Source organism: Anolis carolinensis, chromosome 2, assembly GCF_035594765.1.
Source record: "Anolis carolinensis isolate JA03-04 chromosome 2, rAnoCar3.1.pri, whole genome shotgun sequence".
Lineage (NCBI taxonomy): Eukaryota > Metazoa > Chordata > Lepidosauria > Squamata > Dactyloidae > Anolis > Anolis carolinensis.
In genome coordinates, this window is record NC_085842.1 from 167,759,302 (window position 1) to 167,786,519 (window position 27,218).

The following is a 27,218-nucleotide window of genomic DNA, read 5'->3' on the forward strand; positions in this document are numbered from 1 at the left end:
TGAGAATGCTATGAAATATAACATTGATATGCCGCAAATTTATTGATAATTATGTTGTTGTTGCTGTTGTTATGGCAACAACATTCCAACATGTGGCAGTGTTTTTAGACAAGTTTTTTTTCATAATTTAATTTTTTTCCACATTGAGATGGCAGAAGGAAAAATGGCCTTATAGAAGTTTCTAACTCATGATAACCCTAAGACATACCTCTCATGACAGCAAGATTTATTCTGAGGGGATTACCCTTTCTTTTTCTAAAGTTAGGAGCTTGTTTACATTGGCTGGAAACCCCAAATTGGGCCAGAAGTTGCTCCTGGACATCCATATGGCATCCGGGGATTTCCAGGTTAAGACTACTTAACTTTGTTTTAGCAGGTTAGGGAGTGCTCCAGAAATTCACTGAAAGTCCAGAGTAGCCCCACACTACATGGTCAGTATGGACAGCTGAACTGGTTCTAATTTGAACCGATTTACCCTCCACATGGGCCAGTGCCATCCCCTTTCCCCTACAATATCTAGCACAGGGAATAGAAGATTGAACTTACCTTTGCTGGCATTTGTTGCTCTGGCAGAACTTTGTTGCCCACAGAACTTTGGAGAGCTCATGGCTACTGCTGGGTGCCTTTGTGACATCAACAAACATGTTCACATGAGCTAGGGAAAGGAAAGGAGAGCACTGCCACTTTGGACTGACCTTGAATTTTGTGATCCCTGGGAGAGTGTGACTTGCCAAAGATCACCAGTGGATTTCCATGGCTGAATGGGTATTTTTGACTTACAGAATTTTAGTCTAACCCTCAAGCTATCCCTCTATGGAGCAAGAAAAGCACTAATGCCACCTAAAGGTACCAGCCACCCCTGGCCATTTCCTCATTCAGACATTAATAATAATAATAACAACTTATTTTCTACCCCGCCTCCATCTCCCCATAGGGACTTGGGGTGGCTAACATAGGGCGAAGCTCAAAAACAATAAAACAGAGTAAAACAGATAAAAACAGCATTCAAAACAGCCAAAGGTGGTGTCACAGAGGAGAAAGTAGAGGGAGTAGGTGCTTCGTTTTGGTTCTACTGTGATGGACTAAGCCAGGGGTCCCCAAACTAAGGCCCGGGGACCGGATGCAGCCCTCCAAGGTCATTTACCTGGCCCCCGCCCTCAGTTTTATAATATAATATTTTATATAATTTTAATAATATAATATATTGTATATACATATTGTATAATATTGATAATAATATTATAATGTTATACAATATAATAATACTAACAATAATACCATATAATAATATTAATTATATGTTATATATTACATATAATATTACAGTATAGTGGTATAGTTCAATATAGTAATATATAATGCTAATATTGTGCTATGCTAATAATATAATATATTGTACTAGCTGTGCCCGGCCACGCGTTGCTGTGGCAAAGTGGTGGTGGTATTGGTTAAAAATTGTTGTGTAATTTTTATTTGACTTTATTGGCATTTTTAATTAATTTTATTGTAAGTTATATTTTTATTTATTATATTTTATTATTTTCTTGTATTATTTTTAGTTATTTTCTGTTATTTTAGTATTTTATTGTATTAATTTTTTAGTGTTTTTATTATTTTTTATTGGGTTGCTAGGAGACCAAGTTGGAGGAACTTAGCCTTCTAACTGGCAGCAATTGGATAAAAGCAATTATTCCTCTCTCTCTAATTAGGACTTTATTTTTCTTTTCTTTTTGTTGTATCAACCTAGAGGCATGGATGATGGGTTGTGTTGTCAAATTTCGAGGTTGGAGGGCCTGTAGTTTTGTTGTTTTGTGGGTCGCCGTGATGCCATCACTCTTTTATATATATAGATATACATACACTGCTCTAAGTCCCCTTCGGGGTGAGAAGGGCGGGATATAAATGTAATAAATAATTGTAGTAAATGAATAAATAAATAATTTTAGACTTAGGCTTGCCCAAAGTCTGAAATGACTTGAAGGCACACAACAACAACAATCCTATTTAACTTGACTATCTCATTGGCCAGAAGCAGGTCCACACTTCCCATTGAAATCCTGATAGCTTTATGTTGGTTACAATTGTTTTCATTTTTAAATATTGTATTGTTCTTTCATCGTTGTTGTTTTGCAACGGGTTTTTTTTTCAAATGATAATTCGGCCCCTCCACAGTCTGAAGGATTGTGAACTGGCCCTCGGCTTTAAAAGTTTGAGGACCCCTGATCTAGATGGTCTTTGGAGGTCTCTTTGTTTACCTATGGTCTTTGAGATCGTCTAGATCCGGGGTCCCTAAACTAAGGACCATGGGTCGGATGCGGCCCTCCAAGGTCATTGACCTGGCCTCTGTCCTAAACTTTAGACTTAGGGTTGACCTAAGTCTGAAATAACTTGAAGGCACACAACTACAACCATCTTAATTTTGGACTAGTTCATCATAGTCCGGCCCCCTAACAGTCTTCGGGACTGTGAATCGGCCCTCCATTTAAAAAGTTTAAGGACCCCTGGACTAAGCTCTTGCCTTTCACCATTCTGGTTCCTTTTTGGATAAGAGTTAGAGTACAATAGCCATACTGACCTATGGATAAGTTGACCCAGTTTTGGGGGGCTGATTTTTGACTGAAAATTCTTGACTTATACATGAGTATATAGGGCAAATTGGAGCATAGAATTAATTGTTGAACTTGTTTAATTTTAAGCTGATACCTGTTACTTCTACAGAAAGCAAGGGATAGAGACTAAAGAAGAACTAGCACACTGTTACTAGCAAGAGGGTTTCACTGTAAATTTAGGGCAGTGGTGGCGAACCTATGGCAAGCAGCACTCTCTCCCTTGGCACGTGCGCCGTCGTTCACCCCCCACTCACCATCCCAACACACACACCGGTTTGGGCACTCCATCTCTAAAAGTTTTGCCATTACTTGTTTAGGTTAATCGGGGATTCGTTTTTCTGACACCAGCAAAGATTAGGAAAAATTTAAAGCGCACGTTTCAGTGATATAGTAACGTATACTTGACAACATGCTAGAAATTAGAAACTATCAAAAAGCATCTTTTTCTAATGCTCTGCTGGCACTATTTGTGGGTTACAGGGACCAGAGAGTATCATCTGTGTATACATTAAAATGTAAGTTTGTTCCATCCTTTAATGTCTGCTGATGACGAGCTTTAAAGCCAAGAAGAGACATTATAATTAAGCTGTGATCTTTGCTCTTTTTGAATGTGTTTATGGCAGAAGAAGAAAAAGAAAGTATATTTAACTTGTGTTGTCAAAGGCTTTAATGGCCAGAATGACTGGGTTGCTGTGAGTTTTCCAAGCAAAATGGCCATGTTCCAGAAGCATTCTCTCCTGACTTTTCGCCTGCATCGATGGCAGTCATCCTCAGAGGTTGTGAGGTCTGCTGGAGACCAGGCAAATTGGGTTTGGATATCTGTGGAAAGTTCAGGGTGGGAGAAAGAACTCTTCTCTGTTTGAAGCAAGTGTGAATGTTGCAATTGGCCAGCTTGATTAGCATTTAATGGCCTTGTAGCTTCAAAGCCTGGCTGCTTCCTGACTGAGGGAATCCTTTGTTTGGCCCTGATAGTTTCTTGTCTGGAATTCCCCTGTTTTCTGAGTGTTGCTCTTTATTTACTGTTTTTTAAAATACTGGTAGCCAGATTTTGTTCATTTTCATGGTTTCCTCCTTTTTGCTGAAATTGTCCATAGGCTTGTGGATTTCAATGGCTTCTCTGTGTAGTCTGACATGGTGGTCTGGCATTTCTGTGTTCTCAAATAATATGCTGTGTCCAGGTTGCTTCATCAAGTGCTGTGCTATGGCTGACTTCTCTGGTTTAATTAGTCTGCAGTGCCTTTCACATTCCTTGACTCGTATTTGGGCAATGCTGTGTTTGGCGGTCCCTAGGCAGACTTCTCACCTAGGACAGAAGCAGCCAGACTTTGAAGCTGCAAGGCCATTAAATGCCAATCAAGGTGGCCAATTGCACCATTCACACTTGTCTCATGCAGAAAAGAGTTCTTTCTCCCACCCTGGACCTTCCACAGATATGTAAACCCCACTTGCCTAGTTTCCAACAGACCTCACAACCTCTGAGCATGCCTGCCATAAATGTGGGCAAAACATCAGGAGAGAATGCTTCTGGAACATTGCCATACAGCCTGGAAAACTGACAGTAACCCACTATTTTTACCGGTAACTTATTCTGAGAAGAAGAAAATGAAAGTGGACTTGCATTGTTGGAGGCTTTGGTAAGAAACAGGTTGATACATTTTGTCTAGCATTGCTTGTCTCTTGCCTCGTTTAATTTGTCTGTCTGTAACAAATAGATATTCCATAGTCCTGACAAGAAAACTAATCCAGTAAAGAAACTTGTCCTGCCCTGAAACCAATTAATGCTATGGGGAGTGGCAAGTGAGGAGTTTGAAATAGGATAGTTTAGGACTCAGCCATCAAAAAGAGCCCTGGATTTATCCGGGTGGAGGATTGCGTACTGTGGGAGCATTCCTTACTATGCCATCGACCTCTGAACCTATGACCTCCTTCAAAACTGCAGAAACAGATGGAGATTGTGTAAACAACAAAGCAGGATGAGATTCAATAAGATAACCTTTGCTTGTTTTCATCTTTAACTGTTGGGGTGAGGAAAACAACAATGCAACTGACACAATGGTCCAGTATAATCTACTAAAATGTTTCAGCCTAGACATCACTTGATCTCAGAGCACTACATGCTGAAGCAGTCGAGAATTGGCTCAGTGGTTTTACATGACATACAGAGGAAACTCGATCCTAATGTGGGGAATATAGCAGCTTAATGTAGTTGTGTCAGTCATTAAGGAAAGATAGGGAATGCTCCTTACATAGGTAGGTGAACAGCAGGGCTGGTTCCGATTCAGAATCAGCACTGCTGTTTACATGGGCTAGTGCTGCCATCCCACTTTCCCTGTGATATGTGGCGCAGGGAAAATGGAGTAGTGATTACCTGGTTGTTTTGCTGTTGCAGTAGAGACAGCCATAGAGTTCCAAAAAGCTCCTGGTTATTCCTGGATGCCTTTGCTGATGTAAACAAAGGCACCCATGAGACTCAGAGAGGGGGATCGCTTTCTTCCTTCCCCTCACTGAGCTCCAGGGAGTGCTAGTGCTAAGAGCAGGTCTAGGGGAGCAGCCTCCGTGCCTCGTGCCTCATGCTCTTGTCTGCTTTGAGAGATTGCTGTTTGCTCTTGTCCGCTTTGAGAAACATTAAGTAAGGTGTTTTTTTGTGGTTTTTATTCCTGGTATGTATGGCTTCATGAAGAGAGAGAGGGAGGGAGGCTGGTATGAGTACAGTATGAAGAAAATGATGCTTCTACCTCTTCACTTTGTGCTTCCTTGCTACAACTTCATGCTTCTACCATTTTAAAGTTGATCTTTCTTTTGTTATTCTTCCATGTGAATGTGGCAGGTTTTACCTTTCTGTTACACTGGCCAACACACATTTTGTTGCATCAAATGTGCTTCCCTGCCACGACTCTTGTGTTTTTACCATTTTAAAGTTGGATCTTTCTTTTGTTATTGTTCCATGTGTATATGTTATTGTTCCATGAGAATATACCTTTTAAATAACATAGTTTGTTATTTATAAAGTACATTTTCATATTTTAAAACATGTAACAAAAATAGGGGGGGAAACAGATTAATAGCACTTCAATGGGAAATTTGCTTTGAGATAAGAGCAATTTGAGTTAGAGCTCAGACATGGACTGCATTAAACTCTTAACTCAAAGTATCACTGTATGTACACATGCTGAACAGTACTTAACAAAATCCATGTCTCTATTCAAAAAGACTCATGTATAAGTCAACTTCATGTATAAGTCGAGGGCAGGTTTTGGGGCCAAAATTATGAATTATTATATGACCCATGGATATATCGAGGGTTATTCTGGACAGGGGGGGAAGTGTGAGCCTCCCTGGCTGCCATTGCTATTTTCCAACCCAGGTATTTTAAAAAGCCAGAAGCAGTACTGCGGTGGAGTGTATAGAGGAATTGATGCATCTTTTTGATTTTCACAGGATGAACTAAGATTTCATCTTTCCACTTTTTTCGTATCAGGAGTGACTTGAGAAACTGAAAATCACTTCTGGTGTGAGAGAATTGGCCGTCTGCAAGGACATTGCCCAGGGGACACTTGGATGTTTTGATGCTTCTCTCATGTTCCTGCATTTCTGGATGTATACATGCGTCTATAGAGTAACTAGCTGTGCCCGGCCACGCGTTGCTGTGGTATTGTCTGGTGGTGTTGGTGAGAAATTGTTGAGGTAGTGGTGGTATTGAATGTGTGTTTTATGGTTGTCTTTATGTTTAGTATGCATTTGGTTGTTTGAGTACTATGAAAGTGGTGACGATAAAGGGGGTCTATGTGCGGAGCTTAGCCCTCTAACTGGCAGCAATTGGATAAAAACAATTATTGCTCTCCCTCTAATTAGGACTTTATTTTTCTTTTCTTTTTGTTGTATCAACCTAGAGCCGTGGATGATGGGTTGTGTTGTCAAATTTCGAGGTTGGGGGGCCTGTAGTTTTGTTGTTTTGTCCAGTGCCCTGATTCCATCACTCTTTTATATATATAGATACAAAGAAAAACTAAAATCTTCATGATGCAACAAGATTGTGTTGATTTAACTATAACATGACTACCACTTGATGAACATATTTATTTATTTATTTATCAAACTTATATGCCGCCACTCCCCTGAAATGGTAGAATGGTCTGTAACAAGCCTAAGCCAATTTGGAAATATGTTTTCTCCTTTGTGTGCCACGTGTTTGATTCTATTTCCACAGTCACTCCCACAGAGACATAACACATTTCTTCTACATATTCACAAAATGAGGAAAACCAGATAATGTGCTAATCGTCTGACTGCTAGGAGGGAGATAAATTTTGACTGCTGATAATAGATTGATAGTAGATAGAGTCATTAAGTCATCATTCAAAATCTTGGATTTCTTCCATTGTTCAGTCTGAAGTGGAAACAGTTCAGTAGAACAAGTGTAGAGCCAGCCTTCATTTTCAGGCTTGGCTAGAATTATATGCTTGGACTTACCTTTCACTTTGATTTACATCAAACCTGCTCTGCCTTCTCTGGGAACACTAACAAAATTACAACATATCTGTACGAATATTATTTTTTTTAAAAAAACCCTAGCTAGACATAACAAAGAACGACAATTAATGTTTCTACAGAAACTACATCAAATAGAACAAAATATGGTTGAGAGAGAGGGCAAAATAATGTTTCGATGTATGGATCTTAGGGTTTTTTTTGATACTGAGTCCTTTGGAGCTGTAGATAAAACATAGAAGGGATGTGAATTTTTCCGCATGAGGCTGCAGTGAATGTCTTATACAAGGACAACCCCTTTAAAATAAAGGGTTTTAAACACAGTACATTTAGCGATTTGAACATGATTAGTGAACCAGTGTGGTATAACGTTTTGAGTGTTGGATTATGACTCTAGAAACCAGTGTTCGAATCCTAGCTTGGTCATGGAAACCCACTGGGTGACTTTGGGCAAGTCCCTCTCTCTCTCAGGATGCACCTACACTGTAGCATTAATGCAGTATGACACCTGGGAGTTGTAGTTTGATGAAGCTTTTTCACTCTTGAGTAGAGGTGGATAATAACCCTGTAAAACTACAACTCCCAGGATTTCATAGCTTTGAGCCGAGGCAGTTAAAGTGGTGTCAAATTGTATTATAGTGTAGATGCAGCTCAGTCTCGAAGGAAGGCAATGCAACAAATCTTTCCAAGAAAACCTATGACAAGGTCACTTAAGATTGTTAGAACTTGAAAACTATCTGATGGCACACATAAAGGAACAATGTTTAAAATAAAGACATTTAAAATGTATTATTTTGGTGGAATATGCCTACAATTTTGTATAAACATTGCTGAATGGCTGTAGTGTTCTTGGTCTCATATGAAGAATATATGGGCTGTGACCCTGCAGCAGTATGTGTTTAATTTCCATTGACTTCAGGGAGATGTGAGTAGCCTAGCTGAGTGCAGGACTGCAACTGTGGCCTTTATCATCTTGAGCTAAAGGTCTGTGAATATTCATCTGTTGAAAATTTCAAGGAATCAGCAGATGCAGTTGCTGAGCGAGTTCCCAGCACTCCCCAGGCTTCCTTGCAGAGGATAACGTTGGGTTTCCAGGCAGAGTGCTTTGCCTCCCTATTAATATTGGTGCATTTATTGATTGAACTGACTCAAGCTTCAAATCTACAGGGAAAACAATAACCACAAGTAATGTTCTCAATCAATCAACCCTTCATGTATGTAGTAGTTAGGTTTTCTGTGTTCAGTATTATAACTGGGACCAGAATTAATATGAAGGGATAGAAAACAAATGTGATCCTTTTCTGTATATTTATAAATTAGGAGGAAAATAAAATCATACTGTCATTCAGCTGTTCACAATGGTAGGATATGTAAAATGTCTGTATGTGTAGGAAGCACTTTGTGATCTATTTTCGGAATGTTTTTTTCACTGTGTCCGAATTAGGATGCAATCATGCACATGCTTACTTGAAGTTAATATTATTGAATGTAACAGAACTTGCTTCTATGTAAATCAGTATAGGCTTGCAGTGCTGGCACCTTATTTTCAAATGGCAGGGCTAAATGCTAAAACTGAAAACAAAAAAAAAGTATACAGCAGAATGCTTTTTTAAAAACACCACAGTCCTGAGAACTCAAAAATGTTAGTCCTCCAGAGTCGAGTAGGGCTCATTTCCAGGAAACAGAGCCTTAATATATACACTCACACATATACATATATGCATAAATACACCAACCAAACAACCACTTTTCTTGCCCTCCTGTAGATCAGATACCATGTCAGCCAAATCTGCAATTCTAAATTCTGAATTTAATAAATACATTACCCAATTTATTTTTTGACAATTGTTATGCATGCAAGCAATTACAGACAATGAACCTTCTGACATATGAGTTGGAATTTACCTTCTCTCAATCTTTTATTTCAAAAGGGTTCTCTAGTGCAGCATGTAGGAAGCTGCTCAGATACAAGTATTAACTTGCTAGTATGGAAGGTCGTGTATTTCCGACATGTTTCACAGTGTCTAAATTCTTGCTAAATCAGATTATGAACAGATAGTTTAACCACCTTCATTCAGAATTCCAAAATAAAAAATACTCCAAAATCCTAGATTGTCCATAGCTTAAATGTATACAAATTTTGTTTCAAGCTCAAAATAACCTTCAAGCCATGTGTATAAGATATAGGTAAGACATAAATGGATTTCGTGTTTGTTCCTGGGTTCCCCTTTCAAGAGATGCCATTATATTTATAAAAAAAATCTAAAACACAAAACATTTTTGGTCTCAAGGATATCGGATAAGGAATATTCAACCAGTACTAAATAAAATCTGAGATGGTAAGTACTGATGGTAATTGTAGTCCAGCATAATCAGCGGGGGTATAAGACTAGCTGATGTTTTACCCAATAATATACCTTGTGTATCAATCACTTAAAATATAATGAAGGAAAATAACAAAACAGCTAGGTAGTGGAGGGCATGCCTCATGCAATTAATCCAAATTTAGGAAAGACACAATGAATGGAAATATAAATGCAATGTTAACATTGCATGTTTCAAATGATAGATGTCTATTGAAAATCCCAGTATGTACAACCCTCTAACTTAATCCAATAAATCATCTTGGTGCTCCAAATACATATGCCAGGCTTGGAGCTGGGCTTTAGCACAGCCATTTAGGCTGTGCTGCAGAAAGATCCTGTTGATCAAAAGGTCAGCAGTTCGAGCCCAGGTTGGGGATGAGCACCCACCGTTAGCCGCAGCTCACCTAGCAGGTTGAAAGCAGAAATACGAGTAGATAAATAGGTACCGCTTTTAGGGGGGAGGTTAAAAAGGCCTCCCTTAAGGATATCCATCAGGGAAGAAGCTCCTTGGCATGGAAGATGGAGTGACAGCAACCCCCCCCCCCCAATGTCTGGAGTCGAGCACAACCTCCAAAATGCCGAAAATAAGATGGGAAAACTGCCTTTACCTCTTCTGTGTAGTCTGACCTTGTGAACTGTATAGTCAGCATTGAATGTTTGCCATATGTGTGTTCTGTAAAGCCACTCTGAGTCCCCTTCAGGGTGAGAAGGGCGGGGTATAAATACTGCAAATGAATAAATAAATATGCCTTGAAACAGAAAATATAAACTGTTACAAACATTTTAATAAGACAACACATTTTGGGGGAATTAAATAGATATTTTATATATAGGTTACTGAGCATAACAGAAATGTTTTTCAGATTTGGATATCTCTGCTTCAGTTTATGTTGTTTGATATGATATATTGCCACAGGCAGCAAACCTCTTCTCATAGAGGTGCACAACCTACTAGTAGAGAGGCAAAATCTTTTTTATAATGCAGTATATATTGAAGTTTTGAGGTCCTCAGATTTTGAGCAAAGTTTGATGAAACTGATAGAGATGAGCAATCTTTTTATTAAATCGATGTCAAATCTTAGAACATACAATATACTGCCTTCTGTTGTGGTACTTTAAAGCCACTAATATATTAATATTGGACTGTGGGTGATTAAATCCATATATCCAAAGACTAAGCCCTAAAAAAGGCAAGATATTTCAATGAGGCAATGCAATTCATGGGCTGCAGGATTATGCACCATGGCCATCAGTCATGGGAACCTGGATTTTGCAAAGTTATCTCTGTCTTACACATATGCATAGGCTGAGTCAGTCGAAGCAAAAATTAAATGACAGGACTTTGTACAAACATGAGGAAAGACAGGATATATTTTAAAAAATGAAAAGAAATGCGAAATGCGCCTCATAATGTAAGATGCTTGATAGGTATGTGTCACATTCTGGATGATTTGATGCCCCTTGTCTATTTGTTATTACTCTCCTATCCTCAGCCAATGACAAATTGCTCTGCAGTATAATGCCGTCGCTATAGTCTCACATTTTGTACGAAATTACATACATAGCTTTCCTCAACTACTGCTGCTCCTGTCAGGTGGCAATAGTCATGATGAGATTAACAGAAGTGTCCTATAAATTAAACGAATAAACAAACAAGCATATATATATATATATATATATATATATATATATATATATTATAAGTTTTATGTCAGACTATATTCTGGGATCCCACACTTTGATTCACTCCCCTCACACTTTCATCCTCTGCCACTATGCATAAGATACATAGACTATTTCCATCATTTTCATACAGTTGAGTTTTACTGTGCCACACACCATGTTGTTATTCCCTTGCTAGTCACACTGTTAAAATCCTAAACCTTTCTGCAGCTGGGGACATGATCAGTAATCCACTGCCATGAACGGGAAACAACAAGTACATTCAGAATGGCAGAGAAATGTAGGGTAGCTTAGTGGAATTATCAAGACGGATTTCTTTTTGTGTAGTCTATTTCCCAGCTAACCATGCCACAATAGAAGTCCCAGTTGGGGTCAGCTTGCAATTGTGTTCTGTAGTATTTTACTTAGTCTACTGATTGAATGAGTCATTGTAGTGGCTGAGGTTTAAATTAGTCAAGATAATACATTTCGTATATTACAAATATTAAAACTGTGGTTCAGAAAGACTTTATCGCAAGTTTCCCCATCAAGTATGATGCAGAGGTTGATGATATACGATCAAAGATTTTCAATAGAAACACTAAAGCTCAGAATTTACTGTTTAGGGAATCTAGCTAGCTGCTTTTCATAATGGAGTTGAACAGCATGTGAAGATAGTACGATTTGGTAAAACCAGAGACAGACTAAGAATAGTGCAACTGAGCTAGCCAAATTTATGAGTTGACAGCTCTCTAGACATCCTGACTCATGCACATGCTCATGTTTAGATGCCACTGATGGTACCTGTAATATTTTTTTTTCCGTATCAAGAGTGACTTGAGAAACTGCAAGTCGCTTCTGGTGTGAGACAATTGGCCATTTGCAAGGATGTTGCTCAGGGGATGCCCGGATGTTTTTTTTTGATGTTTTTACCATTCTTGTGGGAGGTTTGTCTCATGTCCCCACATGGAGCTGTAGCTGATAGAGGGAGCACATCTGCACTTTCCCCGAGTTGGATTCGAACCGGCAACCTTCAGGTTAACAATCCAACCTTCAAGTCATCAGTCCTGTCGGCATAAGGGTTTCACCACTGCACCACTGGGGGCTCCTACCTGCAATAGCAGCCTGCAGGAAAAATTTCCAGAACCATTCTGCATATGTTGGAGGACACATTTGTGTTTTTATGATCCAGTTGTTCATAGGTAAGTTTTATGATTTACCAACAAGTCAGTGATAGCCAGTAGTTTAAGGATAGGTCTTCTAGGTACACTGGATCAAAAAACATTCATCAGAATATCTAATGAATAGTGGCATAATGAGTATCATAATTTAACTACAATTACTCCTGCTGATGGCTTAGAGGATAGTTTTATTTCATTGTTTTGTTTCTGTAGTTGTGACACCTGGACAATTATGTTTTTAAGCAGGTATGTTCACTATATTCATTCTAAATGCATCTTTTATCTTGAGCCACACTGGTTGTTGTGGAGGATGCTATTTCATCATCAGCTTCTGAAAATTGAGTGGGAGAAATATCATCACGCTGATCTTTATCTCAGGCAGCATAATGGTTTAAGCTGACTCTGCTTCAAATGTAGAATTGACTTATTTCCAGGATTTGGCTCCTTTTCCCCTTTTCTTTTTTAAAAATAAGGTTTGCAAAAGGGACATCTTTAGTTCTTCCCTTCTCTAGGGACAAGGACTTTGCCCTTTCTCTTTCAAACTGACAGGGCCAGAGAGACTGAGACAGAACACAGTGAACTGTACATCCTAAAAGGTGGCAGCGAGAAAGGGAGGGCTGAGCACTAGAAAATAATGAAACAACCGAAAAATAAATGGGTGATTTATGATGAAGCAGCAGGTTTTAACTTGAGCAAAATCATTTGAAATTTGAGGTAAAGAGAGAAATCAACAGAAGCATGAAAACTGAGTTCCAAACTTAAAGAAGTCAAGCAAAAATTCTGAACAACTCTGCCACACACATGGATAGTGATGGTCACGAAAGAGGGTCTCAAATTGTAGATATGGGTTTTTACTTCAACTAATTATCAGTATTTTGTTTGGGTTCACTGGCTTCATTCAAGACAGAGGGACTACATTAAGTATCAGTAAGAGAATTCAGTTGAGGTGAAGGCTAAGTGATCTGTTCAATTGCCAACAGCTAGTTTTTTTTCAAAGAATATTTCAGTGTAGAATTCAGGTTAGCAAGGAGCATAAGCATTTCAACATGAGATTTTACAAGAATGCAGTATGGTTTATTTTCCTCTCAATTGTCATGGGGGGTTATGTAATACTGGATATGTTCCTTTCCAGGAAGAAATAGCTTGTGGTTATGGTTTAAAATTTGTGTTACTCCCAACCCAATAAGTCATCAATGGTTATGTTATGTATACAGCCAGAGAGAAGGAAAAATGATTTATATTTTCTATCTCTCTATCTATCTTTTCCCTTCTATATGTCACATCTATTATTTGCTTTTGCCTTCTTTCCTTTTGGGAAGAATTATGAAATTATAACAGTTAGGAGAGACCTCAAGTGCAATCCAGTCCAAACCCCTTCTGCCATGCAGGAATACACAATCAAATCACTACTGATAGATGACCATCCAGCCTCTGTTTAAAAATCTCCAGAAAAGGAGCCCCCCTCCCCTCTCTCTCCAAGGAAACATATTCCATTGTCAAATAGCTGTTATAATCGGGAAGTTTTTCCTAACGTTTAAAGGGGATCTTTTTTCCTGCAATTTTAACTCATGATCCCATTGTGTCCTAGTCTCTGGGGCAGCAGAAAACAGGATTGCTCTCTCCTCAATGTCACATCCTTTCATATATTTCAACATGGCTACCATGTCCCCTTTCGGTCTTCTTTTCTCCAAGGTAAATATACACAGCTCCCTCAACCATTCCTCATAGGGCTTGGTATCCAAACCTTTGATCATTTTGGTCGTGCTTCTTTGGATACACTTCAGCTTGTCAATATCCTTCTTGAATTGTGGACACAGGCAAGATCTGACTAAAGCAAAATAGTGGGACTATTACTTCCCTTAATTGCAATACAAATTGCATTGCTTTTTTATGCTGCTGCATCACACAGTTGACTCATGTTCAGCTTGTGGTCTACTAAGCCTTCTGAATCCCTTTCAAATTGGCTGTTTTCAAGCCAGGTGTCACCTATCCTATATCTGTGCATTTTATTTTTATTGCCAAAGTAATATTTTACATTTCTCCCAGTTGATATTCTTGTTGTTAGTGTTGGCCCGGACCTCTAATCATTTTGGATTCTGATCTTATCCCCTGGAATGTTAGCTATCCCTCCCAATTTGACGTCTTCTGCAAATTTCACTTAACATTCCCTCTGTGCCATCATCCAAGTCATTGATAAAGATGTTGAATAGCACTGGGCCCAGGACAGGCTCCTGTGGCACTCCACTGGTCACTCCACTCCAGGATGAAGAAAATGGAGCCATTGGCCAGCACCCTTTGAGGTTGCCTATCAACCAATTCCCAATGCACCTAACAGCAGCATTGTCCAGCCCACATTTTATTAGCTTCTCTGTGAGAATATAATGGAGGACCTTGTCAAAGACCTTACTGAAATCAAAGTATGCTACAGCCACAGCTTTCCTTTCATCTACAAAGCTTGTAACTTTATCAAAAAGGAAAGAAAAGAAAAAGATATAAGATTAGTTTGGCATGACTTGTTTTTGAGAAACCCATGTTGAGTTTTTGTGAGCATGGCATTTCTTTCTAAGTGCTTTCTTTTGCGGATCTCAGTCGACGTTTCCTTTAAAGTCTCATGTTTGCTTTATGCTTGTTTTGTGTCTTCATGGCAGTCAAAATATACCAAAAAATTATTGTATGCAGAAAAATTTTAATTGGTTTTTTGTTACACAAGCTCAACTTCCAGATTTGTGGCAAAAGCCATTATTATTTTCCTTAGTTCAAAGCTTCTTTTCAATATTTGAAGTGTAGCTACACCTCACTCCTTTCCCCCTGCCCACTGTTCCTGTAAAAACAACAACACTAAGTTGTGTGCAAAATCGTTTATTATTTTAACCCTAGGTTAAGCTTCTTGAGTATTTTAATGAGAGGCTCAAGTGCCCTGGGAAGGCAGCCCTCAAGGTGGGAGAAGGGCTGTTCTTTGTCAGCTTGACCAAGAAACCATTGGAAGGAACATCTGGTTCTAGAAGAAATTGTTAAATTTGAGATGAAACCTGAACCCTATTTGCCAGGGATGTTAGATGATCAACTCAACAGAAAATGTGAAAGACCAGTGTTTTATATATGTCTATGGCAGCAAGAATAAAGTGTTAAAAGATGGAAAAACATCTACCCCGAATAAAGAAGACTGGCTTATAAAGATGTGTGAACTAGCAGAAATGAACAAACTCACAATGTCAATTAGGGCGAAATCTCCAACCAGTTTCAATAAGGATTCAATACTTATTACATTTCTTCAGCAAAGATGGGGCCAAACCAACATTATTGGTTTTTTTGAATTAGAAGAGTGGTATGTTATGGGGAAAGGATTTATTGATGGTGCTCCTTCTTTTAATGAGCGTGGAAAATAGAGAAAAAAGAACTATCAGGCACGAAAGGCTAAAAATGTCATAGATTAGTGGGGGGTTTTGTGTGTGTTCCGTGCAAGTGTCTTTATTCAAGCATTTTATTTTCAATAGGTAATTAGTTGTAATGTTTGCTACAACTAAGTACAACTATTTAAGCCTGCATTAATAGGGGTATAGTGTCTAGCTAGATCCAGGGAAGTCACGCTACCCCTCTATTCTGTCTTGGTCAGACCACACCTAGAATACTGTGTCCAATTCTGAGCACTGCAGTTGAAGGGAGATGTTAACAAACTGGAATGTGTTCAGAGGAGGGCAACTAAAATGATCAATAGTCTGTAGAACAAGCCCTATGAGGAGGGGCTTAAATAACTGGGCAATGGGCATGTTTAGTCTGCAGAAGAGAAGGCTGAGAAGAGACATGATGGGGGCCATGTATAAATATGTGAGGGGTAGTCATAGGGAGGAGGCCAGAGTCCAGGGTCAGAGAAGCAGATGGTGAAAACAAAAGAATGGCCTGCTTCAGGGGAGTGTGCTTGCTCCATCTATGTTTAACATTTACACAAATGATCATCCATTGCCAGAAGGGACAAACAGTTTCATCTATGCTGATGATCGTGGCTGAACAGAAGCTCTCCGAAGCTTTAGGTGCTCTTACTGCCTATTACAGGGGAAAACAGCTGATTCCTAATCCATCTAAAATGGCGATGTATGCTTTTCACCTTAAGAACAGACAAGCATCTCGAGTTCTGAGGATTACCTGGGAAGGAATCCCACTGGAACATTGCAGCATACCAAAATACTTGGGAGTTATCCTGGATCGTGTTCTGACCTACAAGAAACACTGCTTGAATATCAAGCAAAAAATGAATGCTAGAAACAATATAATATGAAAGCTGACTGGCACAACCTGGGGATCACAATCAGACACAGTGAAGACATCTGCCCTTTCGCTTTGCTACTCTGCTGCTGAATACACATGTCCAGTGTGGAACACATCTCACCACGTTAAAACAGTGGATGTGGCTCTTAATAAGACATGCCGCATTATCACAGGATGCCTATGTTCCACACCACTAGAGAAATTATACTGTTTAGACGGTATTGCACCATCTGACATCTGCCGGGAAGTAGCAGCTAGTAATGAAAGGACCAAGGCATTCACATCTCCAACCCATTCCCTGTTTGGATATCAGCCAGCATGCCAACGCCTTAAATCAAGATATAGTTTTCTAAGATCTACACTCACAGGAACACCCCTGCAAGCGTGAGTCCAAAGGTGGCAGGCTAAAACCAGAACCTCAAGCCATGGCTGATACTGAATAAGAGACTCCCTCCTGGGCACACAGAAGACTGGGCAACTTAGAAGACGCTGAATAGATTGTGCTCTGGCATCACAAGATGCAGAGCTAACCTTAAGAAATGGAGCCACAAAGTGGAGTCCATGACATGCAAGTGTGTAGAAGAGCAAACCACAGACCACCTACTACAATGCAGTCTGAGCCCTGCCACGTGCACCTTCTTATAGCAACACCAGAGGCACTCCAAGTGGCCAGCTACTGATCAAAGGACATTTAGTACGCATATAATGCCAAGTTTTTAACGTTTGTGTTTTCAAATACATTGCAACTTGTACCCTTCTAACACGATAAATAAAATTTAAAAATTGTATAACTTAAAAAAACTTGCAGAGTCTTGCTTATCCAACCTTCGCTCATCCAACGTTCTGTATTATCCAGCACAGTTTGCCTCTTGCCCGGATACACAGCTGTTTTCTAAGCAGGCAAGGATCACAGATTTTAAAAAATCTTCACAGGACTGAACTTTTTACGGTTATAACTTCTGACAATGTTGTTACTGTAAGTTCATTTTATGCAATTCTATCTTTATCTGTAGTCAATTTTTTTAGTAGTCAATGTTTTCAATACATGGTGATGTTTTGGTGCTAAATTTGTAAATACAGTAACTACTACATAACGTAACCATGTATTGAACTGCTTTTTCTGTCGATTTGTTGTAAAACATGATGTTTAGGTGCTTAATTTGTAAAATCATAATGTAATTTGATGTTTAACAAACTTTTTCTTAATCCCTCCTTATTATCCAACATTTTTGCTTATCCAACGTTCTGCCGGCTCATTTATGTTGGATAAGTGAGACTCCACTGTACTATTATTTCTGTGTGTATATTGTTTATTCGTTCAGTTGCTTCCGACTCTTTGTGGCCTTCTGGACCAGCTAACGGCAGAGCTCCCTGTCAGTTGTCATCACTCCCAGCTCCCTCAAGGTCAAGCCAGTCACTTCAAGGATGACATCCATCCATTATGCCCTTGGCTGGCCCCTCTTCCTTTTTCCCTCCATTTTTCCAAGCATCATTATCTTCTCCAAGCTTTCCTGTCTTCTCATTATGTGGCCAAAATACTTCATCTTTGCCTCTAATATCCTTCCCTCCAATGAGGAGCCGGGCATTATTTCCTGGAGTATGGACTGGTTGGATCTTCTTGCGGTCCAAGGCACTCTTAGAATATTCCTCCAGCATTTTCAAAAGCATCTTATATTCCTTTGCTCAGCCTTCCTTATGGTCCAGCTCTCGCATCCATAGGTTACTAAGGGGAATATCATTGCTTTAACTATGCAGACCTTCATTGCCAGTGTGATGTCTCTGCTCTTCACTATTTTATCGAGGTTGGTCATTGCTCTCCTCCCAAGAAGTAAACGTCTTCTGATGTCCTGGCTGCAGCCTGCGTCTGCAGTAATATTTGCGCCTAGAAATTATAAGTCTGTCACAGCTTCCACATGCTCCCTCTATTTGCCACTTGTCAATCAGTCTGGTTTCCATAATCTTGTTTTTTTATGTTTAACTGCAACCCAGTTTTTGCATTTTCTTCTTTCACTTTGTTTATAAGGCTCCTCGGCTCCTCCTCGCTTTCAGCCATCAGAGTGGTATCATTTGCATATCTAAGGTTGTTAATGTTTTTTTCAGCAATTTTAACTGCAGCCTTGGATTCCTCAAGCCCCACACATCGCATGATGTGTTCTGCGTACACTTTGAATAGGTAGGGAGACAGTATATAGCCCTGCCGTACTCCTTTCCCAATCTTGAACCAACCTGTTGTTCCGTGGTCTGTTCTTATTAATGCCACTTGCTCGTTATACAGGTTCCTCAGGAGACAGACAAGGTGACTTGGTATCCCCATACCATCAAGAACTTGCCACCATTTATTATGATCCACACAGTCAAAGGCTTTAGAATAGTCAATAAAACAGAAATAGATGTTTTTTTGAAACTCCTTACCTTCCTCCATTATCCAGCGGATATTGGCAATTTGGTCTCTACCTTTTCTATATATGTGTGTGGATATGTATACATATATATGTTTGTGTGTGTGTGTGTGTGTGTGTGTATGTGTGTATATATATATATATATATATATATATATATATATATATATATATGTACGAGCGAAGAGGGGGAGCCAGGAAGACAGTTCCATCTTGTCTCCTATGCCATCAGTTGGAGGTCCCTCCCCCCATTACCAACTGATGCTCTGGGGCCAATATACAATATAATATACAATAATATGTAATAATATAATATATTGTATATACATATAATATTGATATTATAATATAATACAATCTAATACTAATAATCCAATATAATAATATTAATTATATATGTATTACATATAATATTAATAATATTACAGAATAGTAGTATACAGTATAGTGTCAACTTGACACTAGCTCAGGGTTTCTCCCATCCCAAGCTGACTCCAAACGAATTTACTGCACTTTGTCATCTTGAATGTACAACTTAAAATGTGCACTTTAGCTTATCTATGACTGCAACCTCGCTGGTTTTAATTCTATGTTTTATTAAGCGTGTTTTTATATCATATGTTAATGTTCAGATTTTATAATTGGTGTATGTTTTTGTTTATTGATGTATTGTATACCGTTATTGCTTTTATTTGATATTTCTGTGCGCTACCCCGAATCCCCTTCGGGGGAGATGGAGGCGGGATATAAATAAACTAACTAACTAAATAAATAATATAGTTTAATATAGTTATATAATGCTAATATCATGCTATGCTAATAATATAATATATTGTATGTACATATAATTTGTAAGCCGCTCCAAATCCCCTTCAGGGTGAGAAGAGCTGGATATAAATATAGTAAATAATATATATATATATATATATATATATATATATATATACACACACACAGTAGAGTCTCACTTATCCAAGCCTCGCTTATCCAAGCTTCTGGATTATCCAAGCCATTTTTGTAGTCAATGTTTTCAATATATCGTGATATTTTGGTGCTAAATTCGTAAATACAGTAGAGTCTCACTTATCCAAGCTAAACGGGCCAGCAGAAGCTTGGATAAGCTAATATCTTGGATAATAAGGAAGGATTAAGGAAAAGCCTATTAAACATCAAATTAGGTTATGATTTTACAAATTAAGCATCAAAACATCATGTTTTACAACAAATTTGACAGAAAAAGTAGCTCAATGCGCAGTAATGTTATGTTGTAATTACTGTATTTACGAATTTAGCACCAAAATATCACGATATATTGAAAACATTGACTACAAAAATGGCTTGGATAATCCAGAAGCTTGGATAAGCGAGGCTTGGATAAGAGACTCTACTGTAATTACAACATAACATTACTGCGTATTGAACTACTTTTTCTGTCAAATTTGTTGTAAAACATGTTTTGATGCTTAATTTGTAAAATCATAACCTAATTTGATGTTTAATAGGCTTTTCCTTAATCCCTCCTTATTATCCAAGATATTCGCTTATCCAAACTTCTGCCGGCCCGTTTAGCTTGGATAAGTGAGACTCTACTGTATATATGTATGTGTGTGTACATATGTGTGTGTGTATATATGTACATATATGTACACATACTGTATATGCGTTTTTCTGAATAAAAACATTTTTTAAAAAACGAACTTAAAAAAGGATGAAACGTCAGGCGGGACCCGAAGCTCTGCGAGAAAGAGAAACCGTTAAGTTCCGTTGAAGTTTGAATGGCTGAGGTGGCAGCCACGCGCTGGAACCGAACGTTGGTGACGGAGTTGAGGGAACGGTCAGTCTAACTTTGGGGCGCGAGGAAAGAAAGCCCTCTCCTCGGCTTCCGAGATGGTGAATGCCCCAGAGCCATTATCCGAGCTGATGGGACTGTTTGCTCTGTGTGTGTTATCTTTCAACTCGAAGAAGGAGCTGAGAGAGAAAGCCAGGATGGGCGGAGCCAGGCGGCGGGTGGAGGGGCGCTAAGCCCCGCCCCCTTCTGCTCTCTCTGCCCCTGAGGAAGGAGCCCGCCGTGAGACTGGCTTTGTCCCAGAAGGGGGCGGGCAACTTTCCGCAGCGCCAGGCGACGGCTTGAAGGGGGAGGAGCCGCGTCGCGCGACGGGGGCAAGGGGCGGGGCCGGCGCGCGCGAGAGAGAGTGAAGGAAGGAAGGAGGCGGCGCGCGGGGCCCTTCTTGGTGCCGTTGCGTGCGTGCGTCTGTCTGTCTCCGTGCGCGCGGAGGGAGAGGGAGCGGGGCGCGAGCCGCTCCTCCTCATCGCCCTCCTCCCCCTCGCGCACCGCGTGAGGCGCCTCCCTTCCCCCTTCCTTTCCTCTCCCTCTCCTCTCCCTTCCCCCTCCTCTTCCCCTCCTCCATTCCTCCCTCAGCCTACCTCTCTCGCTCTCTCCCTCCTTCCGCCATGGAGGAGGCATCCCGGCTCCTCGCAGGGCTCCAGGCTCCTCCTGGGGCCGCCGGGGACCCCTCGCCTCACCGGCTCCAGCCGCCGCCGGGCCCCGGGCTCCAAGACACGGGGGACATCTTGCAGCAGATTATGGCCATCACCGACCAGAGCCTGGACGAAGCGCAGGCCAGGTGAGGGGGAGGCCTCCGGGGACATATTATCGTTATTATTATTTGGGGAGGAGGGGGAGGAGAGACATATCTTTGTGAGGGCCTCTGTGCCTCCCACTTCCTGAGGCAAGCCGACTTTGGCCTGCGACGCCTGTGTGGACCCCTCAAAGCGTCCGCTTTCAACTGAAGTCTCCAAGACCCGGCTTTGGTGTTTAGGAGGTCGAGGTTTTGGGGAGTAGTAGGCCCGGCTGTGCAGGAACACAGTGTACACAGTGGAAACTTTAGATCCGCGTGAGTGTGGTCTTCCCGTTGAGAGTCGGGTCTTTGGTTGGTTCGCAGACAAAAGGTTTTGGGAGCTGGGATGTCTTCGGAGCCCTTTTGTACATGGCTTGGCTCTGTCCCCAGATCGGACCTCTTGGCAGTTGTATCTGTACCTTACACGTCCATGCCTAGACAAAACACTAGACGAGTAAGTGGCCCTCAGAGTTGGGTTTTTGCCGCTGAAATCTGTTCCAGGAACGAGTGCAGGCTTTTCTGCTCAGAGGACCCTCCGTTGGCATTGGCCCTCGGGTTTCATGAAAGATCCTGCCATCTGTAATGCCCTTCTATGATATGGCGGTCACCAGATGACTTGAGGGGCACTGGGTTGTTGAGGGATTGGTCATTGGGTTGCAGTGAGTTTTCCGTGCTGTATGGCCATGTTCCAGAAGCATTCTCTCCTGACGTTTCACCCACATCTATAGCAGGCATCCTCAGAGGTTGTGAGGTCTGTTGTTTATATATCTGTGGAATGTCCAGGATGGGAGAAAGAACTCTTGCCTGATGGAGGCAAGTGTGAGTGTTGCAGTTGGCCAGCTTGATTAGCATTGAAAAGCCTTGCAGCTTCAAAGCCTGGCTGATTCCTGCCTGGGGAAATCCATTGTTGGGAAGAGTTAGCTGACCCAGATTGTTTCATGCCTTTCTCCCACCCTGGACCTTCCACACATATATAAACCTCCCTTGCCTAGTTTCCAATATACCTCACAACCTCTGAGGATGCCTGCCATAGATGTGGGTGAAACACCAGAAGATAATGCTTCTGGAACATAGTCATACAGCCTGGAAAACTCACAGGAACTCAGTCATTCTGGCCATGAAAGCCTTCAACAATTGATTGGTCATTGTCCAAGTGCACTTGTTAGTTTCTTTGGAGGGATACGTAAGATAATCAGGATTGTGTTAAAAGAAAGAAAAGGAAGAGCATTATTCAGGTGCTGGCTGTTCTAGAGACAAGTCAAAAGCCATCCCGTTATATTGGTTCTGTTTGTTCATGTGTACAGACCAGAGCTGGCATAACATGTTCCAAAGGGGCAAAGGCCAATGAAGATGCTTCTCTTGTTTGAATAGTACCATGGTCAGTACCTTTGATGGCAGAGTTGAACTGAAGCATTCTCACTGAGTATTGACACAGGGCTAATGTAAGTGAGCCTGGATAGGTTCGGTAGGAATCCTGAATGCAGTGTAAATGCAAGCATACCTGAGAGATGGACTCTAGATTGAGGATTAAAACAGTTAAATGGAATAACTTCATATTCAGGTAGTCCACTTGTGTCTCTGGTTTTATCTGCTAATTACATTTCTGGTTTTGGATTTGATACAGTAAACAGTTTGTAGTATTCAGTTTGTTGCCTCTCGTCCATTAGCTAATCTTTGGGAATAAAATGGTGGATTATTGGTGGCTACACAATGGTGTAGAATTCATGGTCAGAAATAACAGAGAGAGATTAGCACTCAGCAGTCATACCAAGAAAATTAAGGTAGTAGAGGTCTGTCTTGCTGTGATGTTGAGAAGATCTCAAAGGTTACTAGTTATTTCTGTCTGGCAGTGAGAATACCGTCCTTAAAAATTAAGAGAGCGGTCTCCTCCTTTCTTGGCCTAATTTAAATGTGTTCAATTTGACTTAACATATATTTATTTTAACACTATTTAGCCTATGTCTTCTATTAAGAGCTGCATCAGAGCATAATTTAGAGTTCTCTTTCATACCTCAAGGCTCTTTAAAGATTGAGTAGAAGAGGAAAAGGAGGAGCATTTGTATCTTCTTGGATTTCTGATTAACTCCTATATATAATGTTCTGCCTGGTTACTGCTGTAGTGCAGCAGTGTACATAGAAGGAAAGAAGATTTGCTGTTGCCCATAAAACTATTCCTCTTCCCGTAAAGGCCATTCCACATAACTGAGTTTATGCACAGACTGGCTTTGCAAATACGTCCATAAATGTTGGAACCCTCAAATATTTTTACAAACACTATTTCTTATGTAAATCATTTGTGATGGAGGAGGAGGAGGAAGAAGAATTTGCCTCTCTGTTGACTTTTAAGTAACTAGGCAAGTAACTACTTTGAAATGCTGTAAAATGGCAAAGGCTGACTAGGGTCGCTTTGACACAGTGCACAATTACACAGAACACCTTTTCATACTACTTTAACTGCCATGGCAACATGCTGTGTAATTTTGGGGTTTGAGTTTAGTGAGGCAGTAGAATTCTTTTAGTTCAGAATTCTAAATGCTTTATGAAATTGCAAAACCTGGATTCTGCAGGATGGGGTCTGGACAAAATACTACCAAAGTGCCATAATTGTTAATGGGAAGGAGATCCCAGTCATGTTTCTGTAGCTCTTTTCTAGCTGGAAACATGGATATGGTGTTAACCTAAAGTGGATTGAATGATGGTCTGGTAATGTGTAAAATCAATGACTTAACTTCATTCAGTATGCATAGACTTTGGTAATCTGCTCTAATTGGTCCTCTTTCCAGTGGTATGAATGCATAAAAGGTCAGGTAATTCCTCTTGCCCATCTTCTGTTCTGTAGTTTGAAAGAAATGCAAAATGCTAATTCAGCTTTGGTCCTTTACATTGTAGGCTAAAGTAAACACATTTCCAACCTACATCTATTTTTTTCTTTTGAAATGGTAATTCTGAATTCCTTCATGTGCCAGATATCTCTTAGATATCTTTATATGGTAATGTGAATAAACACATTAATAATTTGTCTTCTGATGTTTTTGCTGATAGTCTGGTTAAAATAAAGGGTTACTATGATTTCATAATTACAGAGTGTCCAATCCCTCCCCCTCCCCACTGTTTAAGGCAAAGCCATTTACCATAGAATTGGCTTGTAAATACCCTGTTTCCCCTAAAATAAGACATCCCCAAAAAAATAAGACCTAGTAGAGGTTTTGCTGAATTGCTAAATATAAGGCCTCCCCCAAAAGTAAGACCTAGCAAAGTTTGTGTTTGGAAGCATGCCCGCCTAACTGAACACCAGAGCATGCAGGATTGGTAAATGTACGTACCATAGAGTGATATACATGGAAATAATGGTAGTAACAAGAAATTCTTGATAGGATTCACAGTTTGTCTGGTTATGCTGGTTTGTGAACTACTGTACAGTATATAATAAACGTTTCGTTTTTTTTTTTTTGTTCGACAATAAATGTGAATTCTTCTTCATGAAAAAAAAATAAGACATCCTGAAAATAAGACCTAGCACATCTTTGGGAGCAAAAATTAATCTAAGACACTGTCTTATTTTCGGGGAAACACGGTAGTTACTTGCCTGGTGGTCTGTAAGGATTTAGATTCATCCTCTGGACAACTGAGGAAGAAATATTTGTAAGTTATAAGACATTTTTTTTCTTGTAAAGTGTTTTTGTGCTCCTGATGATTAAGGCACAAAAGGCATCTGTGGACAAACTAAGAAAATAATATTCCGAGCTAATCTTTTTGGTAAGATTATTTATTATCTTACCACAGAGTGAGTTAGTTATTCTTACCTAGATAATAAAACTTTAAAATATTCTAATATGATAATATTGAGCTTGCTTTTATTTATGGGTTAAATGGGACATACACAATGGAATGTCCATAATATAAACAAGAAAAAGGATAGAAGTAAAGCACTCACTATTTAATAATTCCTATACAATTTCTAAATTTGTGTGGTTGTAATAATGGGACTATAGTCACTAACTATAGTCTAATACAAAACTATATACACTTAGGTCTGTTGAGATCAGTGAATTTCTTCATGCTTTAGTTGATTCATGTAATAATAGGAAAAGAGATCCTAAGAGATACATGACGTTTCAATATAATCAGCCTAAGACAGTTACATTACAAAGTTTGTGGTACTGTAAAACAAAGCAGTTAGTTCTATACCATCTGATTGACTCTGACTTATGATAACCCTTGTCATTTGTTTTTTCCCCCTTGGTTAAAATTTATTCAGAAGATGTGTGTGCCCTTGTCTTTTGCTGAGGCTGAGAAGGGGTGACTTGCCCAAGGTTTCAGGTGGGCTTCCATAGCCAAGTAGGGCCCTTTGTGCAGAAATTTTGTCTCCTGGAATTGTATTGTAACACTCTACCTTTTTTTACATACTGGCTCTCACATTAATTTATCATTAGGCACCCCAAGAAAGTGGCATGTTTGCTGTTGCAGAGTCTGCTTGGGATCATTAAATCCCCTTCAGAGTATACTTTATTATAAATACATCTTTGTCTGGAGATTGAAAATGTTAGAAGGAGCAAAATGATGCTAACATGGTTGACTTTTATGAACATCCTTTTATCAATAGTCTGTAAAGCAATGTTTTGCTCTAACAATAGAAATCTCAAGTATTTAAATCATAATACTGGTTTCCTCCCCAGAAACAGTATTCTGTGCTTGCATAATTTAGATAGCTGCACAGAGAAAAGAAAGGAAAAAGCATGACCAGAATACTAGTGCATTTTATTTCAGGGCTGTCTGGCAGAAGAACACAGGCCTGTGTGAAAAGCTCTTCTGGAGTCTGCCTGATTAACCCATGCCATTGTTAGAAAGTGGAGAGAGACCAAGGTGTTCTGTTTAATGAGATGCTGGATTGAGAAATGCATCCTCTTTTGGGAGCATAGCGACCTCTCTTGTGTTTCTCATGGGACTGAAATTAATTATGGGATGTAACTAGCCTGATATAGGGACAGCATAGCAATATGAATTTGCATTGTTCCAGTTACTGTCTTTGCTCTGGTGGTATATGTGGTTTGGTTGTAGAATTTTCGTGTTTTGATTAATAAAATGCAAATACCTTAATTCCAGTTTCTATGTGTCACAGGAAACAACACTGTACACCATGCAGAATACTTTTCTTTTTTACAAAAATTTCCTTGTCTAGAATTGAATTTGGTAATGGCTAAAAGTTGATAAAAGCCTCAAAAAGAATTATATTTTATTAATTTTTACTGAATCACACACAGCCAGAGAAACTCGTGAATAAACAAAAATATTAAGTATGAATGACAGAACAGATATTAGTAATGGAAAACATGTACTACAGCTATCACTCTCCAGATGTAAGCTATTCTCACAATTGGATATGATGGCTAATATTGATGGAAATTGCAGTCAAACAACATCTGGAGGGCAAATCATATACATAAATATACAAATGTTCTGGTATTTAATTCGGGCCACAGAACTAATTAGGGTTCCTCTCTTTGTGTGAATATGTGTGTCTGTAACTGTATGTACATTAGTAAAGGTTATCATTTCAGTATAGACCTATGTCAGGTTGACTAAGCTCTACTAAGGTGAATAGAACTTGCTTTTTAAATAAGCGTTGTTGGCA

At 39.6% G+C, this 27,218-nt stretch overlaps 1 protein-coding gene across 2 annotated transcripts in view; it reads left to right on the plus strand.

Annotated features, from left to right (window-relative positions):
* The first annotated feature begins 827 nt into the window (after positions 1-827).
* pbx4 (PBX homeobox 4) overlaps positions 828-27,218 on the plus strand; it is a 58,978-nt gene continuing 32,587 nt past the window's right edge. The window contains exon 1 of one of the 2 annotated variants that reach the window (XM_062971040.1): positions 828-846. Coding sequence is in view for 1 of the 2 variants with exons in the window: in XM_003223207.4 (XP_003223255.1) it covers positions 21,420-21,592 (173 nt within the window). In the remaining variant the exon portion in view is untranslated. Of the gene's footprint in view, positions 847-21,143; positions 21,593-27,218 lie in introns of those variants that run through there. The other variant, XM_003223207.4, reaches the window with a different exon arrangement.